This window comes from Pimephales promelas, chromosome 15, assembly GCF_988280905.1.
Source record: "Pimephales promelas chromosome 15, fPimPro1.hap1.1, whole genome shotgun sequence".
NCBI lineage: Eukaryota > Metazoa > Chordata > Actinopteri > Cypriniformes > Leuciscidae > Pimephales > Pimephales promelas.
This window is the reverse complement of record NC_142783.1, coordinates 15,974,296-15,996,217: the sequence shown is the minus strand read 5'-3', so window position 1 is coordinate 15,996,217 and position 21,922 is coordinate 15,974,296. Positions and strand designations below refer to the sequence as shown.

The window sequence follows — 21,922 nt, the reverse complement described above, 5'->3', positions numbered from 1 at the left end:
GAAAGAGTTTTATAGAAATACGAGCAATTTGTTTTGGTTTACAGGAGCCCTGAGGACTCAGAGCATATATTATGTATACAAGAAGGTTCATAACAAAAAAATAAAATAAACATTTAAATATTTGTACAGGAATGTGCAACTTGGATATAGTGCATTGAAACTGCATAAATGTGAATATATGCCTTGATTGGAGTGCACTTTTCCTCTGTTTGTTGCAATCTTCTTATGTCTGATTTGGTGACAGTGATGCACAATTTGGAGGTGCACAAGACAGACACATCTTCCAAATGTGGCTTGGAGGAAATATTTATTGGCACTTTAAGTCAAGCCATGTCAGCTTTATATGTGGCACTTTATACAAAGCCAGTCTTTTCTAAGCAGCTCACAGTAGGAATATTACAGATTCAATGATGCAAACTTTATCTAATACGAGACAAATTCTGAAGCTCATGACACAATAGTGTCATTATTCACCTTAAAGGAGTAGTTCACTTTACTCACTTTAATTTACTCACCCCCATGTCATTCAAGATGTCCATATCTTTCTTTCTTCAGTCGAAAAGAAATGAAGGTTTTTGATGAAAACATTCCAGCTGTATAAAAACTGATTCTTCATCACCCACAGGTCATTTACGCCCTCAACACGAAAAACGACGAGCATGAAGACGCCATCCAGTCTCTGAAGGAGGCCCACGATGAGGAGATGCAGCACATCCTGACGGAGACCCGAGAGAAGATCTTTCACTACAAGAGCAAGATCGGGGACGAGGCCGACCTGAAACGCCGCCTGCAGTCCCTGGAGGAATCCGTGGAGCTGCACGAACACATGAAGCGGCAAGCGCTGGCAGAGTTCGAGATGTACCGTCAGCGCATGGAGGACACGCAGCACTGCACGGAGGCCCAGCACACGCAACGCGTGGTCTCCATGTCCCGGGAAGTGGAGGAGATGCGGCACGAGTTCGAAGAGAAGCTGCGCTCCTTCAGCCAGGTGCAAGCCCAGTTTGAGCAGGAAAAACGGCGGGCGCTGGAGGAGCTCAAGTCAGCTCACCGGCAACAAGTCCAGGAGCTACTGGAGAGCCAGGAGAACCAGAGCGCATCCTCAAGCCTAGAACAGGAGAAACTGGCCGACCTGCACCGCACAGAGCTGGAGTCGCTCATGGAGCGTGTGGAGGAGCTGGTGCAGGACAAGGTTCGGATGGTGGAGGAGTACGAGGCCAAGCTGAGCAAGGCTCAAGGGTTCTACGAACGCGAGCTGGAGGCCATGAGGAGAACGCAGCAGCTCACCACAGAGAACCTGCTGGCCTGGAGGAGGACGGAGGTGGAACTGAGGAAGGAGTTTCAGGCGCAGGAGGCGGCGCTTCAGAGGACCCTGTGTAAACTCCGGGCCGAACTACACAGAGCTCAGGATGAGGCGCGAGAGAGCCGGGATAAGACCAACAGGCTGCAGGCATCTCTTAACAATGCAGAAGTCACAATTACGGTAATGATTTGAGCACTTTCAGTAAATGGAGAAATGGAGAGGAACTTTTATGGTGTTTTTTTTTTTTTTTTTAGTTATTATTATTCAAGTCATATTAAAATAATATCTCTACTAATCTTAAAAATTTGATTATTGTAGATTTGATTGTTTTACCCTTTTTCCAAACCCAAAATATAAATCTATTAAATCTCTTAATCTATCATAAATATGACACATTTTTAAAAACTATAATCTAAGAAATGAAATAAACAATTCAATGTACACCATTCATAAACCATTCAGTGCTTTATTTAGTTTGTCAAAAATATAGTAAAAAGCAATATATTATATATATATAATATTCAACAATAACAAATAAATACAGTCAATAACAAACAATAATATTACATTCATATATAACATTTTAAGATATAATTCTTCTTAATATATTTTTTTTTGGAAACCGTGATACTTTCAGGTTTTTGGGATAAATAGACAGGTAAATATTATATATATATATATATATATATATATTACTGTACCTTTTGATTAATGTAATGCACCCTTGCTGAATAAAAGTATTAATTTCTTTTTTTTAAAAAATCGTACTGACCCCAAAGGTTAATAATATCATCATTTTGACCCTAATAAAATTGTTTTAAAAAAAAGTCTACCAAGAAGCAAAAATGACCAGATAAAAATCAGACATAGTAGGGTGTCATAGTAGTCATGTGATGCATGAGCAATAAACAATTAAGATATTGTGCATTATTTTCCAAATGTAACTTTGCAAAAGTGTAAAAAATAATATTTAGTTGTTTATTTGGAATATATAAAACGCTAGCTAATTAGGCTTATCGGGACAAACGATGCATCTATATTCCAAAAGGTTTAAATTTGCATTACACAATGCTATTAAATACAATACATAATTTGAGATGTGGTGAAAATTAAATAGTTGTGAAAATATTCGTCATGGTTTGTGAGAAAGTGAACCTCACTTCTCACTGTTGCGCGCTCCCGCATTGACTGAAGGATTATACGCGAGAGCGGGAGAGACTCTGGACATTTGCATACACATTTGCACACACACACATGCTCCTAGATAAAAATGATGCCGGGCTAATTATATTATTTTGTGAAGGTGTAAGGATCGCTAGTGAACACGGTCGGGAGGGGTGTGTGTAAAGAGAAGGCTGGCGCGAGGCTAGGCGCCGTTAACTCATTCGAGTTGGTGTGTTTGTAACGTGGGTAGTCCGCAATTTCATTCATAAAACTCAAACCTAATTTGTCACTGCTTATAATTTCCTATTTTACCATCTACATGACATATAGTGCGGTACCCACTAGTTCAGGTCCCATTTACTCAATGTTTCTGTCTAAAATCCTAGTAAATTCATACATATTGTGACTCACGCATTTCCTGCATCCCGGTCCGGTTCAACTGATTCCTATGCGGATGCGCGCGCCGCTGTAGGGGCAGTATTTATCCGGGTCATGGGACAGAGGGTGCAGAGCATTGTTCACAGGGGTGTTTGTTTGTAATAATGTTTTGTATGTATGTCGGTGGTGTGAGTAGATGGTATCAATGAGGTATAAAATGATGGTGATATGATGATTATTATTTTATTTACATGTAATGTTTATTTACTATTCAGATTAGAGCTTATTTGTGGCCTTAAGCTTAATGTTATACCCTGATTGTTGGTATGGTCCAATTTGGCTTAATGCTTTGGCCTATTTAAGAGAGCCTCATTTTGCTTTTGGGAGAGAGAGGAGTACTAGCTTGTTGTGAGGCTATGTACAAAGTGTTGGCTGTAATATTGGTGAACGCCAGAGGCATTATGCTGTTTTGATTTTTTTTATTTTTTTGTTTGTTTTCTTGACTTCTGAGTTAAAATCTAAATAAACTTTATTCTGTTTTCTGGAACCAATTGAGTTGTGGTAACCGTCTTTTCCACCTCCACCACCTAAAGTCAGTGAGCCTACACATCCCAGTATTTGGGGTGCCCTCGGTACCCCACATTTGGTGGCAGCGGTGGGATGGTACGCTGACCGACACTGGCTAATAGAGGAGGAAAACGGTGCCAGTCCAGGGAGAGAATGGCATGCAGGCGGAAAGCCAAAGGTGACCCGAAGGAGGTTGAAGATACCGATGAATGCCCAGATGGCGAGGCTGGGGCCCAAGCATTGGGCGGAGACCAGCAGACAGAGGGTACTGATCTAGCCACCCTACGTCAGCTCCTTGAGAAGACTCTGCAGACACATGAGAGGGAAGCATACAAGCAGGAGCAGCGCTGGAGGAGTGTGCAGATGCAGCTGAACCAGTTGAGGGATGACGTGGAGACAGAAAGGAGGTCCCCACCTACAGCTCCACCGGGGCCTCAACCAGGAGTGCCAGCGCAGCCGGCAGCACCAGCACCGGCTCCAGCGGCCTGGGCCAGATCAGCCATTCCAAGGTACGAGGAAGGGGACGACATTGAACAGTACCTCACTACGTTTGAGAGGCTGGCCACAGCTTACCGCTGGCCTAGAGAGGACTGGGCAGTGGTTCTGGTGCCATACCTCACTGGGAAGGCCCGTAGCGCCTATGTGGCCATGGGTATGGATCAATCGATGGAGTACGACAGGGTGAAGGAGGCAATACTGTACAAGTATGAAATCAACGAGGAGGTGTACCGGAGGAGGTTCCGTGAACCGGATGTCAGACCGGGAGAGACCCCTCGTGAGCTGTACACCCGCCTCAAGGATTTATTTCAAAAGTGGATTAGGCCGGCAAATAAGTCGGTCGAAGAGATCGCTGAGATACTTATAATGGAACAGTACCTCCTCACTCTGACACCAGACATTCGAGTCTGGGTGAAGGAGCACAATCCCCAAAATGGTCAGAAGGCGGCTGAACTGGTAGAGAACTTCATGGCGGCCCGACAGACCCACAAACACTTCCGTCTGGAGTCACAGACAAGATCGGTAGCCCGTGGGAGGTCTGAGGGCTTTGGTCCGGGGAGTGGTGCAAAAGTTAGTGAGCCCAGTCGAATGCCTGCCCGTAACTATTTTGTTCCAACTAAACCCAGAGATAGCCTAGATCCAAGAACCGGAGCTCCGGTGGTATGCTATTTTTGTGGTCAGGAAGGACATATAAAGCCTGAATGTCCGAATAGGAAACCAAAGCACTCCAGCCACAGCTGTATTCCTCGTCCAGAAGAGGGCGTGAGGGGAAGGCTACAGACGATGCCGGTTCAAGTGAATGGTAAAGATGCTACTGCCCTACTAGACACAGGAAGTACCCAAACACTTGTGCAGCCCCACTTAGTGGAGAATAGGGACTTTGTGCAGGGTAGGAAGCTGAAGGTTCTGTGTGTCAATGGGGATGCACATGAGTATCCGACAGCCGAAGTACACCTATATATTAGAGGACAGACATACCAGATGATGGTTGGTGTAGTGGAGAGGCTGAGCCATCCTGTTGTAATAGGCCAGGACATTATTGTGCTACCAGAGTTAGTGCAGTCCAGCAGACCAGTGAATATGGTCATTACTCGATCCCAGAGCCAAACACAGGACCCTGAGAAAAGGGAGATAGATGAGTCAACTGAACCAAATAGCCTGTTAGAGTTGCCCTTTTTGGAGGGGGAGAATACCCCTCCAGCCAAAACAAGGTGCCGGAAAACCAGAAGACAGCGGAGGCAGACCTTTCATGTCAACCTCCTGAAAGAATGGCACGAGAGGGCCGGACAGCCAGGATTACAACTTCGGGTACAGGCGGTGATGGAGGAAGAGGAGAGCCCCGAACAATTCTTTCCCACCAGTCAGGCCGCAGCTACCCTGGAGGTATCACACTTGACCTCCCACCAGCAGAGGGAGCTAGAAGCAATCATCCCTCCTGATCTATTTCAGGAAAAGCCGGGATTTACTTCTGTGGTGGAACACTCCATTCCACTCAAAGATACGACTCCAATACGCCAAAGGATGTACCGGGTGCCGGAGCGTCTTCTGCCGTCTCTCAAAGCCGAGGTGGAGGAGATGCTGGCATTGGGGGTGATTGAGCGTTCTTCCAGTGAGTGGAGTAATCCGGTGGTTCTAGTGCCCAAAAAGGATGGCACTATGCGCTTTTGTATTGACTTTCGGCGGATAAATGCTCAGTCCCACTTTGACGCTTACCCCATGCCTAGGCTCGAGGACTTGATCGAGCGCCTCGGCAAAGCGTCCTTCATCACTACTCTGGATTTATGCAAGGGATACTGGCAGGTGCCGTTGGCCAGGACAGACCGGCCGTACACGGCATTCCGGACCCCGCAGGGTCTGTTCCAGTTTGTGGTAATGCCATTTGGCCTGCAGGGGGCGCCAGCCACTTTTCAAAGACTTATGGACATTGTGTTGGCAGGCACAGACTCTTTTGCTGCTGCATATCTGGATGACATAGTGGTGTACAGCGCCACTTGGGGAGAGCATCAGCGTCATCTAGGTGAGATATTGCAGCGCATTCAGCGAGCGGGCCTGACCATCCACCCAAGAAAGTGTGCCATAGCCCAAGATGAGGTCAAATACCTTGGCCATGTTCTGGGTCGTGGTGTGATCCGGCCTCAAAAGGACAAAGTCGAGGCAGTACGAGACTGTCCAAGGCCCCAGACAAAGAAGGAGGTCAGGTCATTTCTGGGGCTGGTGGGCTGGTATCGCCGATTTGTGCCGGACTTTGCTCGACGAGCAGCTCCCTTGTCGGACTTGACTCGGAAGTCAAGCTCCACCCAGCTCCAATGGGGGGAGGAGCAAGACAAAGCCTTTGTGGATTTAAAAGAGACTCTTTGCAAAAATCCAGTTCTCCAAAGCCCAGACTTTGAAAAGCACTTCACTGTCCAGACGGACGCATCTGGTGTTGGTCTTGGGGCGGTGCTGCTCCAAGGAGAGGGTGTCGACAAAAAACCTGTGGCTTATATAAGCCGGAAACTGTTCCCGAGGGAGACCAGATATGCGGCCATAGAACTTGAGTGTCTGGCCGTGAAGTGGGCACTTGACACTTTGAAATATTACTTGCTGGGTCGAGACTTCACCCTAGAGACTGACCACCGCGCCTTGCAGTGGCTAGGGCGCATGAAGGACTCCAATGCTAGAGTAACCCGCTGGTTTTTAGCCCTGCAGCCCTACCGGTTCACAGTGCAGTACAGAGCAGGCAAGCAGAATACTGTTGCAGACTTTCTGTCTCGCCACCCTGTTTTCGAGACTCCAAAGGGGGAGGGAAATGTGAGAAAGTGAACCTCACTTCTCACTGTTGCGCGCTCCCGCATTGACTGAAGGATTATACGCGAGAGCGGGAGAGACTCTGGACATTTGCATACACATTTGCACACACACACATGCTCCTAGATAAAAATGATGCCGGGCTAATTATATTATTTTGTGAAGGTGTAAGGATCGCTAGTGAACACGGTCGGGAGGGGTGTGTGTAAAGAGAAGGCTGGCGCGAGGCTAGGCGCCGTTAACTCATTCGAGTTGGTGTGTTTGTAACGTGGGTAGTCCGCAATTTCATTCATAAAACTCAAACCTAATTTGTCACTGCTTATAATTTCCTATTTTACCATCTACATGACATATAGTGCGGTACCCACTAGTTCATGTCCCATTTACTCAATGTTTCTGTCTAAAATCCTAGTAAATTCATACATATTGTGACTCACGCATTTCCTGCATCCCGGTCCGGTTCAACTGATTCCTATGCGGATGCGCGCGCCGCTGTAGGGGCAGTATTTATCCGGGTCATGGGACAGAGGGTGCAGAGCATTGTTCACAGGGGTGTTTGTTTGTAATAATGTTTTGTATGTATGTCGGTGGTGTGAGTAGATGGTATCAATGAGGTATAAAATGATGGTGATATGATGATTATTATTTTATTTACATGTAATGTTTATTTACTATTCAGATTAGAGCTTATTTGTGGCCTTAAGCTTAATGTTATACCCTGATTGTTGGTATGGTCCAATTTGGCTTAATGCTTTGGCCTATTTAAGAGAGCCTCATTTTGCTTTTGGGAGAGAGAGGAGTACTAGCTTGTTGTGAGGCTATGTACAAAGTGTTGGCTGTAATATTGGTGAACGCCAGAGGCATTATGCTGTTTTGATTTTTTTTATTTTTTTGTTTGTTTTCTTGACTTCTGAGTTAAAATCTAAATAAACTTTATTCTGTTTTCTGGAACCAATTGAGTTGTGGTAACCGTCTTTTCCACCTCCACCACCTAAAGTCAGTGAGCCTACACATCCCAGTATTTGGGGTGCCCTCGGTACCCCACATGGTTCAAAAAAATTACAGAATTCTCCCATGATGCATGCGTTTATGTACAGTACTCTGTGCATTGTTCGTGACCAAATTACATAAAGCATTACCAAAAGTGGCAATACTCTTTAAAGCAGCACTATGCAGGATTTCCGTTTTTGTCAAACTGTGACCCCTAGTGTCTTGTACTGTCGTAAATAGCACTCACACAGAGATGTCTCTGCACTCACGGCCTAATCCCCTCGCCCTGTATACCGATACCTGTTCAGTAAGATGGAAGCTGTAATGAGTGGAAATAAGGTGTGGCCCCTTTAAGAGCTGCGCCCTGTTGAACTGTCGGCAGTCTGTATTGTATGCGCCTCGAACACCACATACGGGCCGGGTTATTTCTGTTTGATGCTCATTTTAGCAGATCTTTCTTGCTGTTAAGCAATTCGTAACATCGCGAGACCTGATATCACGCGACACTTCTTGATGCTGCGGCCCGCCAGCTCAAAGTTGCTCAACATTCAACCCGAAATAGTCATATAACCAGTGTTGTGCAAGTTACTTCCAAACTGTAATACATTAGGTATTACTTGTTACTGATATTTAAAAGTAATTCATTACCTTACAATATTACTGTCCCAGAATTGTAATGCGTTACATTACTCATGTATTACTTTTGAGTTACTTTCACCAAAATAACTAAGTAGAACTTAACTTTTGGGCTGTAACGATATGCAATATGAAACCGAAATCGCGATTCGCCACATTCACGAACCTACAGAATCGCGACACACCTCTTCCAACTCCAGCGTTATTCTCCTTACCGTCCAGATCCAATGCTGCCTTATCTTTAAATTAGACTATTAGTATTATTTGAAGTTAACATTATAAAATACGTAGACCTACACCACAAAACTAGCTGAGGATAAATTATTTAAAATTGGGGAAGTCCAGCATTATGGACATGACATTTGCAGTCAAAACTTGAAATAAAAATTCTCAGAAAATTGAAACGTATATAGGCTACTTCCTTAAAGGACTCCAGACATTAGACAAATATCAGTCTATGTTTTATTTTTAATATTAGGGAAAAGACACACATTCATGCGTGACAAAAAAATAGGAGGCAAAATACATTTTTTGTAATTCTGTTAATTACACTGCGCAAATCGGATGAGGAAGGGTTGGCTCTCCAGTCTCCATAGAACTTAAAATATTCATTTTATTTTAGTTTTCGTGTTCGCATTTATGAGGAAAAAACAATGTTACAGACGCGACCGCTCTGAACTGGCACTAAAAGACTGCTTTAAAACTTTCACATAGTCTGTTGCCTTTAAGAAGTAAAAGCAGACATTACACTGTAATACAACTGTAATACAAGCCTCACTGAACATGTAACGAGTAAAATATTACTGAAAATTGATTAGTAATGCCTTACACTACTGCGTTACAGCAAAAAGTAATATGTTACTGTAATGTATTACTTTTGTAATGCGTTACTCCCAACACTGCATATAACCACTGCAATAACTCCGAAGCTATTCAGTTAAGGTAAAAAAAAAAACTGCATAGTGCTGGTTTCAAATATATTGGGTGCTTATTTTAAAATGAAAAGAAACAACATTGAGATGTGCTTTATAAGAAATAATAATGAATCTCAAAAAAGTAATTTGAGTTTTTTTTTTCTTTGACAGGAGTTACACAAGCAGCTGGAAGAGGCCATACAAGATGGAGAGATTTGGGTGATGCAACTGAAAGATACAGAATATGAGCTTGATGGAAGCAGAGATCGAGTTCAGCAGCAGGCCAATGAAATCCTTCACAAAGCCAGTGAGAATAATGTCAAGACCAAATTACATTTTTTTCAGTGTATGACTGAATCACTCAAGCAGCAATGCAAGGTTTTTTGTTTTTTTTAGAGAGAGGTTACAGTTTTGTGATAGCTTGGCAGCCAGGGATTGATTTAGCTCTGAATTTTCACTTGATTGCTGCTCAGTTTTTGTATATTAATCTAACAAAACACCTTATGTATTTTATTAACAGGTCAGATTGGATCTCTTCAAGCAACCCAAATGAGCCACGAGGCCACTATCAGAGACCTGGGCTCCGAGCAGAACCGCCTGAAGGAGAAGATCCTACAGCTGGAGGAGGAGAGAGAGAGGCTTCAGAAACAGATTCAAACACTGGAAGAACAACAGCATCAGAAGATCCTCAATCTGGAGAAGGCAAGTCATTCTTCATTTTTTCTTTTTTCTTTATAATGGCAGAAGGGAGACAGGACTGAAAAGCTATTCGGAAGCTATTACTTGCAGAAATGTTACATAGTAATTACATACACTACCGTTCAAAAGTTTGGGGTCAGTAAGATTTTATTTTGAAAGAAATGAATACTTTTATGCTGCAGGGAGACATTCAAATGATCAAAAGTGACATTGAATGAACTTCAAATCTTTTCTACTTTCTATTCTTCAAAGAACCCTGAAAAAATGGATCACAGTTTCCACACAAATATTAAGCAGCACAACTGTTTTCATCATTGATAATAATAAGAAATGCTTCTTAAGCACCAAATCAGCATATTAGAATGATTTCTGAAAGATCATGACACTGAAGACTGCTAAAAAATCAGGTGCTTTTTATCTGAATTGACTTAGAGAAGACTTACATTTTAACATTGTTTATAATGATATTAAAGTTGTTTTAAATCATAATAATAATTTACAATATTATTTTACCGTACTTTTTATCAAATAATTAAATGCTGTTGTGGTGATTATAAGAAACTTCTTAAAAAAATTGTAACCAGCCCTTAGACTTTTGTATGCTAATGTATTTTAACTTTTAATGTCCTAAAATAGGCTACATTGTTGCATTATGACACATTCCCTCCAATATTCAATTATTTCTTGATCAAGATTACTCGATTTTTACATTTAGTCTCCCCTAATCTTGAGTGTTTGGTGACATCCCTGGGACTGGATCTATATAAGCATACAAGCCATATATCATGGATACAAACTGTTGCTAGCATTCTGAAGTCAGTCGCTGCCAACTGGAAACAATTATCAGGTATTAAACACAAAATATCGGGACTTGACAAAGTGTAAATGAAGCTGTGCTGTTTTGGCAGATGCTTCGTGAGGAAAAGCAGAGCTATGAGATGGAGCTGGCACAAATCAGGGACAAATACGAGGAGGAAACGGCCTGTCTGAAAGAGAGCCAGGCAGAATCCTTAGAAGAACTCAAGGAGAAACACAGAGTCCAGCAGGAAAGTGCTCGCAATGCCGCTGAGAGAGAGAAGAACCAGCTGCTCAGTGTAAGAACATATACGTATGGATGTAGTGCTTTGATTATATTCAGATATATTATGAGCTTTTTTTTTTTTTGCTTTATTAGCAGTTTCATTTTAGATATTCCCTCTCTTGTGTTCTCTTTTGCTTTTTATTATCCTCTGTGTTCTGTTTAATAAAAACGTCTTAATGCAAAACAAATGAGAAATATGAATATTCAGTCCCATTAAACAAGACTGGTGGATTATTACTGTTCCCAAACCATTTACTGAAACCCTGAGAGCTATGCCAAATAACATTTTCTGCTCCTCATTGAGTGGTGTTGATTATGCAAACAGCCGTTTCTCATTGCAAAGATGACAATTGACTGATATTTTTCCCACTGTTTTTGTGATGCTCCATAAAAATCATGCTCTCAATCATGACAAATATTGAGACTAATCTTCTTGTCATCTCATGACAATCACAGCAATTTATTTTTTGAAAGTGTGTCCGTGCTCAACAAAGCTCTTTTCTGTGTAATTAAATTGAAACAGACTCCATCTGTCTTCGACCGATTGTCCTGCTGTCTGGATTCACCTCTCATTTCAGTGTTCTGCTATGGCTTTTTCTAATGTTTTCTTTGTCATTTTTACTCTCCCAGGAAATGAGACAACAGTTTGAAATCCGGCGTCTGTCATTGGAAGAGCAGAGAAACCACCTGCAACAGCAACTGGAGACCATACGAGAGGAACTCACTACCAAGCTCAACATGGCCAACCAAGAGGTTTATATTGACAATGGTTTATATTTTTGGTTTAGATGAACTTTTCTGCTTCATCTCATCTCATGGTAGCTAGATTTTTCAGCTGCATATCTAGCTGGTGGGCCTTGTTTTGATTTTTAAGTCAGTGTTCTTATAGTTCTTAAAAAAAAGAAAAGTGTTTTCATTGAAATATAATGCAATTTAAATTAAATTAATTACATTTAATTTTGTGTTTTATCCCAAGTAGCTGCTTAAGAATAGTTTTTTATATTTTACAATGTTTTTATGTATTGATATTGATCATCTGCTTCCAATACCAGTCTAAAATGACTACTTATAATTACCTATTATATTATATTATATTATATTATATAGCTGTCAATCCTCTCGTTTTTTTTTTTTGGGTTTCTCACGTATTTTAGCTCTTTTCCCACTGTCTTCCCGTTTTAGTATTTTCCCATAAAATATCCCGTATTTATACGCTCTGATTGTGTGAGATGTACAAGCATGGGACAGATTCGGCTTGAAGTCGTTCATCCTCAGATGCGGCTCCGCGCGCGCTGTTACAAAAAAGCTGTGCACACAACCAAGCGAAATGAGGTCTTGCCGGTCTTGCGCACCCAAATTGTCACTTTTGCCGCGCTCGTGCAGACGCGCCAAGTATAAACAAGGCTTTTCTCCGTGTCAGTGCGCGCTCTGATCGGTAAAGGTGCACGGTCCTCTCCCGAATCATCTCCAGCACTCAGCCTCCGAAGCACCACTAACTCCGCCTCCGTTTCCCTCGGAAGCTGATATTTAGTATTTAAACATTCTCTATTTCATTTTTTTTAAATGACACATTGTCTCTTTCTCTTTCACACATATGTAGGCTAGTCATAAACTCTTTAGACTTTTAATGATTATTTAGTGCTTTATTTTTAAAGTTTGTGGGATATATTTAAAGTTTTGTCCATGAGGTACTCACATGTGGCGAAGAGGAGGAGAGTGACACCACTTCTACCGATGACAGCAGCCGCGTTAGCGAGCATGAGTGACTAGAATGTTGGTCCCAAGCACAAGTCCGGTATTTCTCCACAAATTATAAGTGGCTGATGAGCAAAATCAAAAGTTGGGTTGTAAGTGTGTGTGTGTGTAGTCAAGTTTGTGCTCGCGTGGACATGCAGCAAGGTCAGAAAGTGAGTGGGTGGTTAACCTCGTCTTTTGGAAGGGACAAGGCTGCACAACAAAACTCACTACGAAAGAAAATAAAAGAGCACAGAGACTCAATTTAACACAAGAAGCAGTTAATAAAATAGAAGGCAACACAAAATACAAAGCACAAACACATTGAAGATATGGGAAAGGCTGACTACGCTTCAACTTGCAATGTGTTAAGAACAGCTCATAAGATAGGCAAGCACGGGCAACCCTTTAAAGACATGCCGATAGATGTCCAGTTGCAAGTCTTAAATGGTATCAAGATGGGCAGAGTTTTGCACCCTAAAAACTCATACTGGATCACATTGCAGCTGAAATGAAAAAGAAGGTAGTCAATGATAGTGATGAATAAAAGAAAATTGTGTGTGCTCATTGATGAATGGTCAGCTATTTCCAATGAAATGACACAATATTTTTTGAACAGATTGAGCTGCAGGGGACCACAGCAAAGGCCATCACTGTTAGGATGCCTTCATAAAAACGGCTTTGACCCTCACTACCTACAGGAACATTTATTGGCATTTGCTTGTGATGGAGATGCTTGGGAGGAAAGCAGGAGTTGTTGTGCAGTTTTGTTCCAAATTCCCTTAGCCTAAAACAATCTTTAAATGTCTTTAATTGCTCATGGTTGCAGCTGGGACGATGCTCTCAGCCGTGTTGGCATGGCTTATCGTGCCCTAATAACTGCTGATTTATTTATTTTTTTAAAGATTTATTTTTTTCAGCAGACAGGATGGGAGGCTTTAGAGTTTAGAGAAAAGCCAAAACACCACAGAATTCATTGCTAATGCTTGTTTTTTCCACCAAAAAAGACTTCCACCAAAAAAGAATACTGCCTTTTGTAAGAGAATGTACTGCATAGTGCCCCATATATTTTGATTTTATACATGTCTCTTTGTGTCTTCTCTCAGGTGTCCCATTTAAAGGATCTTGTGAAGGACAGTGAAGAAAATCTGGATTCTGCTGAGAGCCACATCGCCTGTCTTAAAGACAGCCAGGAAAAGCTTCTCATTGAGTTGGATGCCACTAGGGCGAGAGTGAGAGAGACAAGCAATATGCTCACAGATCTACAAGTAAAGTGATCCACTTTTTTTTTTTTTTACTAAATCTATTATGAATTACGAGCTTTTTGAGTCAGGCTTTCGTTAGATAGAAAAATAGAAGCGTTTAGAGATGTTGATATAAAATTTTCAACTTCTTTCACGCTTTTAGAAGCGTGAAAACCACTGACGCATCTCGCCGTTTAGAGGGAGAAGCGGGAATTCGGTGTGGCAATCACTGCAATAGGAGACGGATAATAGAGCATGACAGGGATCTCAAAAGAAAAATTAAGCCTCATTCAATTTTTACGACACCCCAAAACAGCCGCTTTTGTTTTGCACTAAAGCTTGCGAAGTGCAGGAAGAGCCTGCATGTCTACTCTAAAGATGCCATTTGTATAATCAGCTCTACTGGAAACTGCTTTCTCTCTTTGCCTTTTTTTCCATGATGAATCATTATCCACTCACAGGAGGAGATAGAATCCCAGAAACAGCAACATGAAGCCAGGGTCATCACTATCAAAACAGAGGAGAAACAGAAAATGGACAAAATCACAGAAGAGCTGGATCTCAAGTGGACCGATGCTCTAAGGTTCTGCACAAAACATACATTCCTGCATTACTGTAGACATGATGGAGCTAAAAACAGAGCGAGACATTTCTGTGCACAGTGCGTTAAATTGAATAAACCGTGACTGTACACAGTGTTTGGTTTTTAGAGTGTTCACATGGCAAATCAAATCTAAAAGAGGTGCAGTCTGTCCTGCATCAAAGCCTGTGACAAATCCTCTTACACAGGCATGCATTTGGATTAAAATATGCTAATTACAAGAGTAAGAGGTCAACATCGAATCGCAGAGCAGCACACAATATACAGTGAGCTGAAGGTTACTGAGACATCTGTGAGGTTCTTACTGTATAATCTTATTAACATTTAATATCTCACTTCCATGCTTTTAAAGTAATGCATCCTTGAATCTGTTTCAGTTTCACCCTCTCTTTCTCTTATTGGTTTCAGGGATGAGCTGAAGGGTCTTCGGGAAGAGCTTACAGCCGAACATCAGGCAGAGAGACAGGTGGCCCTGACACAACTTTCCCAGCAGAAAGAACTGGAGATGATGGCAGCCAGGGAGAGCTGGCAGAGGAAGGTGGAGGACCTCCTGGAACAGGTAACAGAAGGTCACTCAGGTGACTTTTTGTCATATCACCCTGTAGCCCAAGACTGGTTACACATTGAAGCTAAGCAGGGTTGAGCCTGGGCCGCATTTCTCAAAAGCATCGTAAGCCTAAATTGATGGCTTATGGTCTCTATGACCAACTTAGGCTTATGATGCTTTTGGGAAACACAGCTTTGGTCAGCACCTGGGTGGGAGACCTGGGAAAACTAGGTTTCTGCTGGAAGAGGTGTTAGTGAGGCCAGCAGGGGGTGCTCACCCTGAGGTCTGGGTGGGTCCTAACCAAGCGGCAACATTCTAATCTGAAAGATGAAGCCTACCCGGAAGTGCGATAAACTGCAATACATCTCAAATCCGCTAGAGGCCGGTCCCAAAAGGGAGCAAATATCCATAGACGTCATGTTATAATGTCCGTTTTCACAGCATAAATTCATGTTTACAGTTTGGTCCCATGGACTTTTATTGTAATCTTCAATATGTTCCACGTGCCTGACAACTGTGAGGGGGGAGGGGGGGGGCGATTTTTTTCTAACTCGTTAGTTTAGATCATATTTAGATATAAAACGTATGACAAATAAGGGCGGTTAACTTTGATTGACAGCTGATAACGGGCTGCGCCGAGTGAATTTGACGTATCGTCAATAATTATAATTAATAATTATACGTATAATTTAAAACAATTTGACGATCGGCCATGATCTGACACAACACATCATACCACCTCTGTATCCTTTCTGAAACTTTTGTATTTTGTATTTTCCAGTATGGCGCCGCCCATACCCCCCATAAACAGCTTCAACCCCGTTCTTCAGAGAGTCTATGAGTGACATCACAGACGCTTTGTCCATATTTTTTACAGTCCATGGTCCTAACACCCCATTATAGTGATGGGGACACTATACTGTCAAAGAGCACCGTCCTTTGGATGAGACATTAAACTGAGGTCCTGACTCTCTGTGGTCATTAAAAAAACCATAATGTCCTTTGAAAGAAGAGTAGGGGTTTAAACGCATCATTCTGGCCTCCTAATCATCACCATATATTCTGATTGGCTTGTCAGTATATATTGTCTCCTCTCCACCAATGTGTGGTGGGCATTCTGGTGCAATATGGCTGCCACCTGATACTGCACCTGATACTCTTCTGTTCTATGACAAACTCCGACTTTCTTGACTTTCATAATTATCTTTTAAATTGACAAACATCATACGTGTAATTCAGGGCACAAAAATAAGTTGTCTCTCGCCATTGACTACCATACATATTGTTTCCGAAATAAGGTAATATGAGCCGGAAGCGAAGGGAAGGGACTTAGGCAGCTATGGATCGAGTCCAGACCGAACTTCCCGACCAAAAAATGTTGGGGGTGGGGTTCGGGCTGGCATCCATGCTAGTTTCTGACACCAATACCATGAACATTTCTGAATGTATCATTTATGCAAATTTTGCAGCTTGGTCTGACCGGACCATTTTTTATTTATTTGAAGAGATCAATGAAATTCCTGTTTTCCATCATAAATGTCTCCTTGAATATATTCATTTGGAGTGGTATGACATTTGAGAACATAAGAATTCCCATAGATGTTGTTCTTATTTGAGTAACTGTCAACAACTTTCATCAGTCATTTAGTTTAGATTGAAGTGAGGGTCCTTTTTTAAATTCTGATGCTGTCAAGTCTCTTTTGGTCTTGTGCAATATCACGCAAACTTGCGTGACTGAAATTTCTAGATATTCCAAATATAAACACAGTCTCTTGTGTGCAGCCTCATTTCACATGAGGTTTTTACATGTAATATGACAGACCGCCTCCTGTACTCTGTCTCTCTATCGCTCTCAAGACTCACACTTATGTCAAGAGCCTTCAAAAGTTGCTGCGTCAGACATCTGTCAGCATCTCTAGATGTGTGTTGTCTGTCTTTGGTGCTTCCTCTGGTCAGTGCCCCTCATATCATGTAACAAAAGGGATCTCTATACTATCAGTGACCAATGTATGCATTTTTTAATTGTTTTGTTGTTGGCATCAGACTAACATAATCATTAATCGTTTAAAACAGTTAATTCATTAATTATATAAAAAAAAACACCATTAATCATTATGACTCTTACAGCTCTATTGCAAAACATACTGCTATGACTATGCTATGACAGTGATAAGTTTATGTTCAATAATATGAAATAAAAAACTGTATATTGACTTGACTTCTAAAGCAGCTTTTTGTAATATATATATTTCATAAGTCCCCTTGTGGTGAAAATCAAGTTTTTAATGTTGTTTTTATGTCTATGTGGTGTTTTTAATATGTGTAACATTATCAACATATTATTAGCAGTTTGCTAATGTGGTTAAGAAAAGGCTAATCATATGAATTGCCATTATATGTGCGTTGTTGTAAAGAGCGTTGTCATTTTTAAGTAAGTTGGCTGAGTGAGTCTCTTAGCTGGTGTGAGTGAGTGGAGGTGGGGCTAATTAGCATATTCATATAATTCTGTGTATACTAAATGAAGCAAGGGTGTAGAGTTACATTCAAGCTACTTGAAGGTATGTACAATGTTTTGTTGGTACAAACAATTATGTTGGTAATTGGCCATAGATAATAATTATTAGCCAAAATTTCCATTAAGGGTGCATCCCAAAGCAACGAATTCTTTGAGAGACTATTTCCTTCATAGTTCATCTGTACCAGTAAGGTCACAGTTTGGATTTGAAATCAACTTCAGTGCATGTGGTTTTTCAACCTCAAATAATCCTGTGACCTATAAGTCCCTCGACAGTGTGTGAATTCATGTGCAGTGTAGTACAGGCACTGTGAAGTAAAAGACTCTTGCTTTGCTCTCATTTTATTACCTCCATGTCTATTTTTGGCCTGCTGTTTTCTGCATGCGGAGATGTGCTCGCCATCTCCTGTTTATTCTCTTTCTTGGTGTTTAGTAAGACATCCCTTTATTATTTCTCTTTATTTATTAGGCCTTATCTCATTTCTATGCATCAGTCGTATTATTTGGGTAGATAATCCGTTTAGATTATATTACTTTTCTCATTTAGGGTATCCCTGGGGTAATACTACACCGCAGATCTGAATTAATATATTTTGCTAGCATAAAACAAATAAAACTCAATAAAAAGGTCACACCAGCAGTCAAAATCACATGCGGTTTACGTCATATTTTATCTGTATAACAGGGCAATTTCTGAAAGGATTGTTTTTTAGATTTCTCTTAGCATTGTCTCAGTTTATTGACTCTTGAATCCCATACTGATTGATTTAATAATAATAAAAATATATTCAAAATATCAGCTTTTTTTCCCCTGACTGTTGTCTACTTCACCTTCATCCAAATCTATGTCATCCACACTCTAGAATTTGCATGTCTGAGGGATCTTAGTGGTTTGAAGCTGTTCTCTGTGTTTCTGTTGTGTCAGATCTCTCTGCTGAAGCAGAGCCTGGAGCTGCAGATGTCGCAGTCGAAAAGCGCGCTGCAGCAGTTACAGGCGCAGTCCAGCCAAGAGCGCGAGCACCTGGCGCAGGAGTTGCAGGAACTGGCACTGGAGCATGAGCACAGAGAGTGCCGTCTGCAGGACGCCCACTGCTGCGCCTTGCAGGACATGGAGGACGCACAACAGATCGAGCTTAGGGTACCTGCATATTACATACAAACACAGCTAATCAAAGATCAAAGATCCTAATCAGAGCAATTTCAGTTAGAACCTAATTTTGGACAAAATATATATTACGAAATGACTTTTTGTAAGTGCATAATCCTAACTACAGATAGGAAAATGGGTATTACAGAAGCATCCTAGCTCGACAGAAAATCCTAAAAACTGTCTGTCCCCACTGGTGTCCTAACTTCAAAATCATTTATAGCCAACTGTAAAAATCACTTAATAATAGCCCTTTCTGAGAATGACGTCACATTTTATTGATGATACAAGGTAAACAGTGATTTTTGATGATGGAAAGACTTTGAGAAAACACAAAAGATGTGCTGCAGTTTGACGACAAAAAAAAAGAAATATACTGATAGGCTTTGATTTTTCTACCAATCTTATCAGAACAAAAAAAGCACCACTTATTTTGTTTTTTAATATTTACTTCACTGCAGCTGTTTGTGCATCGGTAACATACCTCAGAGTTGATAACCGAACTCGATGGAGGGGTTTAGGACTTCATAACTACAGATAAGATGAGATTTTTTTAAGATAGGATAAAAATCCTAAATCAATTTAAGATTAGCTTCTGTAATACACATTTGTGAAAAATCCTAAATTATCTTGTCAGATCTTAACTTGAGATGTAAAGTTTCTGTAATAGTTTGTTTCCCAAATACACCTTTGGCTCTGTGGTCTTTTTGGAAATACTCTGTTTTTTTCAATAGTATTAGGGCTGTCAATGTTAACGTATGCGATTAAAATCAGCTATCAGAAAGGAAAGTTTTGTGAGAATAATTTTTAACATTATATATAACTTTATATTCATAAAATTATGTTGAATTTTATAGTTAATAAGTTAAATAATCTATGCATAAAAGCTTTTTGTGGCCCTTCAGATAACAAAAGCATATTATATCATTCATATAATGAATATCTGTTCACAGACATGCACACAGCTCATTGATTATACACTACCGTTAAAAAGTTTGGCGTCAGTAAGAGTTTTAATTGTTTTTGAGAAGTATATGCTCACCAAGGCTGCATTTATTTGATAAAAAAATACATTAAAAATGATTATTGTGAAATTTTATTACAATTTAAAATAACTGTTTTGTATTTTAATATATTTTTAAAGGTAATCCTGGGATGGCAAAGCTGAATTTTCAGCTTCATTCCTCCAGTTTTCAGTGTCACATGTTCCTTCATAAATCATGTTATTATATTGAAACATTTCTTATAATTATCACTGTTGAAAACAGTTATTTTTGTGGAATCTCTGATAAATAAAAAAACAGGGTTCTTTGATGAAAAGCCTTTATTTGAAATTGAAAAAGAATTAAACGTATTTCTTTCTTTGTAAAAATCTTACTGATTCCGAACTTTTGCACAGTAGTGCATACTACCTGTTTCATCTAGGCATGATGCCTCCTGCCTGTCATCCTGTATTGATTGTCACCTTCATTGTGTCCTCTTCCCCTTCATAGTACATGTCTGTTTCCCTTACTCTCTGGATTTGTCACCCCTGCATTGTAACCCACACTGAGAATCTCCACTGTGCATGACATCCAGATGGTAAATTACCCATCTTTTTGTGCTTCCTTGTCTACCGTCCGTCTACTCCTAAAACATGAATATGAGAACTTGTTTCTCATCCAGGAAACTGCAGCCGTTGTTTCGTTTAAAAATTGTGCGTTACACAGAATATTTTAAGATGGCAAGCCCAGACATTTGAAGCAGACACGTGATGCAGAGGCTTTTCTTCATCTTGCGCTGCGGCCAAGAAAGAAACTTAAGCTGATTTGGCCACATTTCGGATTACCAAGTAACATTAATAGTTGCTTTCATCTCCGTTCTTTTATGTCGATCCTTGAGTGACTTTTTGGGTGGACCGTTTAAATAAGAATAATATTATAATTATAACATTTTAAATACTATTAAATAATTAACAAAAGCAATTGTTACAATTTCTTTTACAATATATTAGATATCACATTTTTTTAGGTTTTACAGTTAAAACTAAACTGTAAAAAGAATGAAAGAGCTCTTAAAAGAATAAAATAATCATGATTCTTCTCAGAATTTTACAATGATAAGAATGTTCAGCCTTTGAGATGTAACAGTGATGATGTCATCGTAACATTATAAACTGATTGATGTTCATTTTGACATTAATTTGCACATTTTTAATTGGTATTTTCTTTCCTACTTAAATGTACATGACAGTTCAAAAGTTAGTCAGTAAGATTTTTTTTGGAAGAAATGGTTATTTTCGTTCAGCAAGGAATGTATTAAATTGATCAAATGTGATATTAAAGACAATTATGATTTTACACATAAATCCTGTTACACTTTCTGTTCATCAAAAATATGAAGTTTCTAGTAATATTGTTTCTAAAAATATATTAAGCAGCAAAACTGTTTTAAACATTAATATTAATAAAAAAATGTTTCTTGAGCATCAAATCAGCATGTTTTAATAATATTACAGATTTTCACTGTTTTTATTGTATTTTATATCAAATAAATGCCGGCCTTCTGAGCATAAGAGACTTCTTTCAAAAACATTTTTAAAAAACACTTACTGACTCCAAATTTTTGAATGGTATGCCTACTGTACATATATTTTCATACACACACACAAAAAAAAGAGCCATTTCAAAAACCTTTTCAAAAACTATTTCCTTCATTAAATGCAAATCTAGTTTCCTCATTGACACCGTTTGTTCCCGTCGCATCATGCAGCATCCATATGCAAAACATGTTCTTTTGTTTTATGCATTGCATGTGTGATTCAGTCTTTTTAATTCTTCATCTCCTCTGTGTTTCTGTAGGATCTCGAGGATCGCCTCAAGCAGGAACAGAGAGAAGAGTTACAGGCTTTGAGAGAAGCCCACAGACAGACCCTGGAAATCCTTCGGCAGCAGTCGGACCAGGAGCTGCAGACGCTGCGCTTTGAGCTGGAGGATGAAGGCAAAGCCATGCTGGGTGAGTCATGCACTCAAATTAACTACATCACCACACACACCAGCCTAAAGGATTTGTGCCTTTTATGGGGTCATTAAAGTCTAGTAGTACAGTATATTCATATGCACTGCTATCGTGAAAGTAAAT

General features: G+C 40.3%; 1 protein-coding gene across 4 annotated transcripts in view; it reads left to right on the top strand.

The window, feature by feature from the left end:
• Positions 1-21,922, top strand: part of fam184aa (family with sequence similarity 184 member Aa) — a 43,003-nt gene that overhangs the window by 4,035 nt on the left and 17,046 nt on the right. For all 4 annotated transcript variants that reach the window (XM_089120230.1, XM_039672144.2, XM_089120229.1 and 1 more), the window contains 10 exons: positions 626-1,480; positions 9,406-9,541; positions 9,755-9,936; positions 10,842-11,027; positions 11,645-11,767; positions 13,855-14,016; positions 14,454-14,575; positions 15,002-15,152; positions 18,581-18,793; positions 21,643-21,796. In XM_089120230.1, coding sequence (XP_088976356.1) covers positions 626-1,480; positions 9,406-9,541; positions 9,755-9,936; positions 10,842-11,027; positions 11,645-11,767; positions 13,855-14,016; positions 14,454-14,575; positions 15,002-15,152; positions 18,581-18,793; positions 21,643-21,796 — 2,284 coding nt within the window. The remainder of the gene's footprint in view (positions 1-625; positions 1,481-9,405; positions 9,542-9,754; positions 9,937-10,841; positions 11,028-11,644; positions 11,768-13,854; positions 14,017-14,453; positions 14,576-15,001; positions 15,153-18,580; positions 18,794-21,642; positions 21,797-21,922) is intronic.